General features: G+C 33.3%; 1 protein-coding gene across 1 annotated transcript in view; it reads right to left on the bottom strand.

Moving 5' to 3' along the window:
* The window catches only part of LOC103131673 (contactin-associated protein-like 4), a gene marked incomplete at its 5' end in the record, with an annotated part of 58,564 nt that overhangs the window by 27,346 nt on the left and 23,659 nt on the right, over positions 1-7,559 (bottom strand). Inside the window, 4 exons of the mRNA XM_007543375.1 lie at positions 352-479; positions 2,709-2,871; positions 5,341-5,541; positions 5,630-5,749. Of these exons, the coding sequence (XP_007543437.1) occupies positions 352-479; positions 2,709-2,871; positions 5,341-5,541; positions 5,630-5,749 (612 nt within the window). The remainder of the gene's footprint in view (positions 1-351; positions 480-2,708; positions 2,872-5,340; positions 5,542-5,629; positions 5,750-7,559) is intronic.

The following is a 7,559-nucleotide window of genomic DNA, read 5'->3' as shown; positions in this document are numbered from 1 at the left end:
AAGGAAAGAGAGAAGAGAATATGGAAAAGAAAGAACTAAAAAAAAGAAGAAGAAAGTAAGGGCAAAAATGAATGAAAACCAAACGTTTTAACCAAAAATTCACCAGACACACGCCTGCAGTTTTTGTTAAAGTTTCCTAAGTTTTTGTTAAGTTTAATGGAAATATGAAAATTTCCACTAAACTTTATATTTTGGTCTGTCTGATGGTGTAATTTTTAAATATTAAATCTTGTATGGCTACTTTTCACTTTTACTTCAGTTAAAATATGTTGAAGTAGTTTTGCTCTTACTGAGTGTAATTTTTGGGTCCCGCCTCCCAACCCCCCCCCGAGGTCACGCCCCTGGACTTACTGTCTCCATGGCAACGGAGAGGCCCCACCCTGTAGGCGGCCTCTGAACCCGGACGGTGAATGTCTCCCAGCACCAGCGACCGGACTGGGAGGCTCTCCTTCTGGGTGAGAAGGTCAGAGTCCTCAGTCCTGAGAAGGCAGAAGAAAAACAGAGAGCAGCAATCAGATGTACACTGCAAAAACAGAACATCTTACCAGGTATTTTTGATCTAGTTTTTAGTGCAAATATCTTAGTACACTTGAATTAAAACAAAACTAACTTACAAATCACTTTTCAGCAGATATAGGAGTTTGTTTTAAGTAAATAATTTCTTAATATTGATGAAAAAGTTCTAGTTTCACTGTCAGATTATTTCACTATTGAAAGTTGAAGAAGGCTCTACACTGCAAAAACAGAACATCTTACCAAGTAGTTTTGTCTAATTTTGAGTGAAAATATATCAGCACACAAGATAAAATTAACCCACAAGTAACTTTTCAGCAAAATATAGGAGTTTGTTTTAGTAAATAATTGCTTAATGTTGAAGAAAAAGTACTACACTGCAAAAACACAAACTCTTACCAAGTGTTTTTGGTCTATTTTAGTGCAAATATCTTAGTACAGTTGAAATAAGACAAAATTAACTTACATGAAATATATAGTAGCACATTTTATGCCAATAATTCCTTAAAATTGATAAAAGGTCCTGGGTCCATTGGGAGATTATTTCACTTAGAACAGGAGAAAAATCTCTTGTTATGAGTGAAATAATCTGACAATGGAACTAGAATGTTTTTTTAAAATAAATATTTAAAAATTATTGACTTAAAACAAGCTCTTACATCTTCCTGAAGAGTTACTTGTGAGTTAGTTTTGTCTTATTTCAATATCTGCACTGGAAACTAAAATAAACATACTTGGTAACACACTGTGTTTTTGCAGTGTAATAAGAAAAGGTAAAAGTTTGCCCACAGAAAGTCAAACTAAGCTAAAAAAGTGGAAGAAATTATGTTTGGAAAGCAAACACTTTGCTTCGACTAGTCATTTGTTCTCACAGGGTTAGTTGAGGATGTGCTGACAGAAAAAAATAATTTCAGCTGACACAACGTCTTAAGCTGCACAGTGTTAGCTTAGCGATTCATTTGCACATCCAAGCCGACTCTTCTGTTGCTGCAAAACACAAGAATGAAATAATGTGGGATTGGATCTGACAAGATACTGGCAGCAACAAAGTTAAGCAGAATTTAACAGGAGATAATCTGAGATTATTGTTCCTGGAATAGAAGATTCCTCAAATCACAAAGCAATTTATGAGTTTAAAAGTTTCAGGAACTCTTTTATTATCAAAACGGTTTCTGTTTGGGCAGAACATTAAGATTAAACAATGAGGTTACTGAAAAGGTTTAATCATCCACTAGTGGGCACTAATCTGCAGTGGCGCTAATAATGGAGCCGTTTCTTCTATTTAGCGTTTTAGCTCACTTTAGCACACTTCATTCCTACTAAATATATTTATACCGGTTAAATTCTGAATCAGTAATTATTTGGCTGTTTTGTAAATTCTATGTTGAGTATGTTTTGATTAATATTTCTGCTGTTCAAGTAGACGTTCATATTCATGCTTTTATTTTGAAGGGCATGAAGGTTGTTTATTCTTCTCTTTTTTCCCCAATAACTTTATTTAAAACAAGAAACTGATATTAATATAAAACACAAACTGCAGAGAACAATATATAAACATTAATGCAATATCTAAATGTAGTTTATAACATGTAGATCATAATGTCAAAGTTCAGTTAATTCTTGAGTGGTTGAAGTCTTTCAGATGTAGATGTAATTAGAACTGAAGTTGGTGATTAGCTTTGGCTAGACTATGTGTGAAATTTGACATTGTGAGAATAAATTTGTCTTAATGGAAACAAAATAACCTTGAAAAATCTCACGTTTTTTGATAAAAATTGTTTTTTCAGTTCTGTCAAAATTGGTTTCTTTCAAAAACTGAAACGAAAACTTTTTTTTTTTTACATCACGAGTCACATGATCAACAACTGCCTGTTACTACAGGAGGAAAACACAAAGAAGATGACAGGAAGTAATTGGGGGATGATGGTGTGTCATGTTTTTAATAATTTATTGTGTGAACAAACTTACAAACGTTTTTGATCATATGATTCATGTGATGCAAAAAAGTATCTTCATAGCAGTTTTGCAAAAATAAACCAAAATGATTACCAAAAAAACAGCTCATCCCAGGACAAAAATATTTTATCAAAAAATCTGATTTTTTTTGTTCTAACTGGGATGTTTATATTAAATGAATTTAATTTCAAAATGTCTTATGATCAGTAGAAATGCAGCTGCAGAATAATTCGGCGTACCATAGGTCATAGTCAGCGTCACAGTTGCAGTTGAAGCTCGAGTCGAGGCAGTTGTCCTGTAGACCACATGCGCACTGCCGGCTGCCGGGCAAAGCTTCGCCCCAAAAGTTGTGGATCTGACCCGAAGCCGGGCCGCCGACCCACCAGCTGAAAGGAGTCCCATCTAAAACAAAAGCAAAGCACACATCACTGGCTCACATACAGAAAAATAATGGAATAATTTACATTTATTTAATAGTTCAACATTTTTAAATACAGATAAAATATATTAATTTGAAAAATTGTGATAGAGGACACAAATATGGGAAGTGGAAGAGGCAAAAGCCCAATGTTTGAAACTGAAAGACTATGTGAAAACTTCTTTTTTCAGTTACAAAATAATTTTACAGTTTCAAATCTTTTTTTCCAGGTTAATTTTTTTTTCTTTTAAACAAACTTTATGGCTCCAATGTAACTCCATATAGCTCCCGTCTATGAAGTAAGAATGAAACTGCACTTTTGATTTAAAGTGGTGAGTAAATGCTTTGTTTCAACTTCTTGACTGTCGTAAAAAAAATTGTAGACTCTTAAACAGAGAAGACTAATAAACTTAAATTCCTTTGGAAGGTAGAAATGATGCACCTTTATTCCCCTAACGGATTCTGTTTTTAAGTTCACAGAATCGGAAATTAAAGCAAATGAGCCCAGAATACATCTGTTAGCAAGAAATGAGTTCAGTCACAGTAAAAATCTGAAAAATTTGTGTCTGTGTTTGTGTTCTCCCAACAAACACAAACACACACACACACACGCACACTCGCACGCACGCACATACGCACGCACACACGCACGCACACACAAACACGCACACACGCACGCACACACACACACAAGCGCGCACAACCACACGAACGCACACACACACACACACACACACTGATGCAATGCTTTTTGAACTAAAAAGAAAAATAGATTTACAAGGACATTTTCTTGGCATCAATGTAGCGCCACTGCTGTGTGAAAAGTCAATCAGTGACAGTTTATGTAAAACGTCTCCAACATAAAATTTTCATTAAATCATGTTTTTTAATTCTCCCCTAATTAACAGATTTAGCAAATTAATCTCTCTATTATACATAAAGTAATTACCCAAAGCAGCTTCTGCTTGTCTCGTCTGCCAACACATGCAAGTCTTTAAGATTTCTGGCATTATTGGACTGTCTGCACTTCAAAAACAAAAAGTATTTTTTAGTGTAAATTAAATAAGACAAAACTTGCAGGTAACTTTTCAGAAAGATACAGGCACTTGTTTTAAGTTGATAATTCTTCACTATTGTTAAAAGTTTCTAAAAATTTTTAACAATAGTAAAAGATATTTTAAGCAAAAATATCTGCCAATGTAACAAATTTTTAATTAATATACAGAATTTATTGACTTAAATCAAGCACCCATTTCTTGTTAAAATGTTGTAAGATTTTCTCTTATTTCCAGTGTTCTAAGACATTACGACGCCGTATTAGGCCCGTTGCAGACAGAACTATCAGAGAAAAAAGTAAAAGTACATTTTTACCCTAACCCTTGAGAAACCTTGGAGATTTCTAAACTTGAAAAGCTGAAAAATTGGTTAAATCCCCCCCTCAAATTTTAAGATTAATCTGAGAAACTTTCTAGAAAAAAAATTGAGTTTGAAAAAAAAAATTACTTTTGAACGACATTTAACTGAAGTCCTAAAAGGGGTTTTAATGTTTTTATCTTTTTAGTCTTTTTCAAAATGTCTTTCTTTTTCTAACTGTTTATTCAATGTCACATGCTGGTTTTATTTTAATTATGTAAAGCACTATGAAATGCCCTGCTGCTGAAATGTGCTATACAAATAAAATTTGATTGATTGATTGAAAATTTTCTCTGAGTTTCAAAAGATTATTCTCTAAATGTCAGAATATTTCTCTAATTTTTGACTTTTCAAACTCAGAAATGTTCAGGTTTTTTTTTCCAGAAAATGTCTGAGATTATTCTCTAAATTTCAAAGTTTCTTCTTTTAAATTTTCAACTTTTCAAGATCATACAATTTAAATTTTTTTCTGGAAAATTTCTGGGGTTAATCTCAAAAGTTTAGAGATTTTTCTTGAAAATTTTTGACTTTTGAAACTCAGAAATTTCAATTTTTTTTCCAAAAGGTTTCTGAGATTATTCTGAAATGGGTTTTGGTGAAAATCTACTCCTTTTTTATATTTTGTTCCATGTATAGAGGCCCTAATATTCTGCCGCAGATATTTGTGGATTTTGTGTTTTTGCAGTGCAGACGAGCCCAGACAGGAAATAAGTGCCGTTTTCTCCTCCTCTCCCTCTCCACAGAGTCTGAAGCTCATCAGACTCTGGGCTCTTTAATTCTTTCCAACAGCCTTGAGCTGCGTATTTAAATCCTTGTTTAATAAAAGAATAAAATCTGATGATTTCCAAAACAATTGGCTGCTGCAAAGCGGCGGCGATAATAAGGAAGTGAAATTTAATTAATGTTTTAAATAGTAACTTAATGGACTAAATCAGCAGTTCACTCCACTCTGTCCTGGTTTCAGATATAGAAAAGCTTACTTTGCAAAGCTGTTGCCTCCAGACATCTTTTTTTTTTTTTTTTACGTTTCCGGATCTTACCCAGGCTGTTGGAGAGGCGGGACTTCCTGCAGTGATAGGAAAGCTCCTGCTCGCAGTGCTCTGATTGGCTGATGACGGTGGAAAGCTGCTTCTCCTCAGACGGATACAGGAAGCTGGCGAAGTGTTGGTTAGTGTCAGCGGAGGCCTGGACTGGAGTCAGCTCTGTGTTATTATGCTGGATTATAATCCACGTCTGGTCCTCTGGAGGACACAAAATGACAATAACGCAGCTTATTAAAGGTTTGTGTGAAATAAAAAGGAATCTACATTTTTAATTATGTTGTTTTACCCGTCATGTTGCAGTAAACGAGCTGTGGTTTGATTGGTCCGCTGCCGTCCACGTCGACGTAAAAGTGACCCGACGTGTCGCCTTGGTGTTTGTAGACCTCACACGATGGTTCGTATTTGGCTATGCAGGAAAAATAACGTTACTGGATTAGGGATTAGGAACACTGAAAAAACATTATTACTTTTCTTAATATTTTTAAAAACCAAAATTCTGACTTTTTTCCAGAAGTATTACTTTTTTCTAAGAATTATTACTTTTTTCTCCAAATTCTGACTTTTTTCCCAAAATTCTGAGATTAAAGTCAAAATTTGAAAAATAATTAATTTCATAACAGCTATCTATAATTTGGAGAAATAAAATTTCATATCACTTTCTTTCATTATAAAATTCGTAAAACTTAAACAAAAACCGCACGTTTAAATTTTGGTTATTACACAAGTAAAAGTACACTGCTAAAACACAAAATTTATTTTTGGTCTAGTTTCTACTGCAAATATCTCAATGTACTTAATACAAGATAAAACTGACTTTAGTAGCTTTTCAGCAAGATATAAAAGGTTGTTGTAAGTCAATAAATTCTTAATATTGATGAAATAGTTTCAGATTATTTCATTTATAACTCTGGATAAATGTTTTGTTTTAAGTAAAATTAGTTTCCAGTGCAATGAGTCATTTTTCCTTTTCTTGCTGAAAAGTTATTTGTGAGTTAGTTTTGTCTTATTTCAAGTGCACGAAGATATTTGCACTAGAAACTAAACCAAAAAAAACTTCAACACCGTCAAAACTACAATCCTGCAGATAAAAATATTAAATAAATATGATCCGTTTTGTTCTTTCAATGAGGGAAAAAAAGTATTAAGGATATTTTTAGCACTTGAAAGTCTTTGGTACTTAAAAATATTAGGCGTGATGAAAAGAGAAGCAGCATTTAGGAGCTGGGAATTGACACGGTGCTTTTCGGAGCGCTTTGAAGACACAAGTGGGAGAAAATTGTGGCTTTCATCTCCAGCAGGATGCCGTCCCTTTGTTCTCTCCTCCGCTATCCCCCAGTGGAAAGGTGACATTTCGTTCCTGCATTATGTATCGCCAGGGATGATGCTATTTTTGCTAAGAAGCAAAGTATGAAATTTAGATCAAACTTATCTGAAAGTCTCCAAAGACCTGCAGGTAAAGCGTCACGATCAGTAAATACGAGCAGGTTTACAAATGCATTTGGAAATAAAACGTATTTAAAACAAAATTATTTAACTCTTCTGTTGAGAAAAGCGGAATAGAAACTCAATAATCGATTTGTACTAATTATTTACAGTAGGATATCTGCAGGTGAACAAGAAGAAGAAGAAGAAATCTTTAAGAAGTTTAAATAAAACCAGATTGTAATTTACAAAGCATAATGAAGTTTCACCACTTTGTTTGGTCGATTCCCGAATGAACTGAGATAATTACAGGTTTTAAAAAACAGCAGAAGAAGAAATGCACAGGACGATTGACTGCTGAGGGACAGATGGTCTAATTAAAGTAAGCTCAATAAAACCATAGCTGGAATAATAACAGTCTGTCTGTTGACTTGGTTTGAAATATAAGAACAAACTTTTATACGTCAGCATTCGTCATGAGTGTTTAGACAAATGTAGAGGAAGAAGCAGACAGAAAGGATCATTTTCTTTCTTTACATCAGAGAAAATTTAAAGTTTACGTTTGAAAATAAGATACATCTTAAAGTATTTATTCTTAAGCTTTGAATAAAGCAGGAAAAATGTAAAATATGTGAAATCTCAAATGTTAATTCAATAATTTTCACTTTTCATGTAAAAAAAATATATATATATTAAAAAAATTAACACAAATAACATAATAAAATAATCCTAAATTATAAATAAAATAAAATAATTAAAATTTTAATGATTAAATTATTTTTCCAAAAACAAAA

Source organism: Poecilia formosa, unplaced genomic scaffold (assembly GCF_000485575.1).
Source record: "Poecilia formosa unplaced genomic scaffold, Poecilia_formosa-5.1.2 Scaffold808, whole genome shotgun sequence".
Lineage (NCBI taxonomy): Eukaryota > Metazoa > Chordata > Actinopteri > Cyprinodontiformes > Poeciliidae > Poecilia > Poecilia formosa.
Note: the sequence above shows the minus strand (reverse complement) of the source record. Positions and strands in the feature narration are given on the sequence as shown.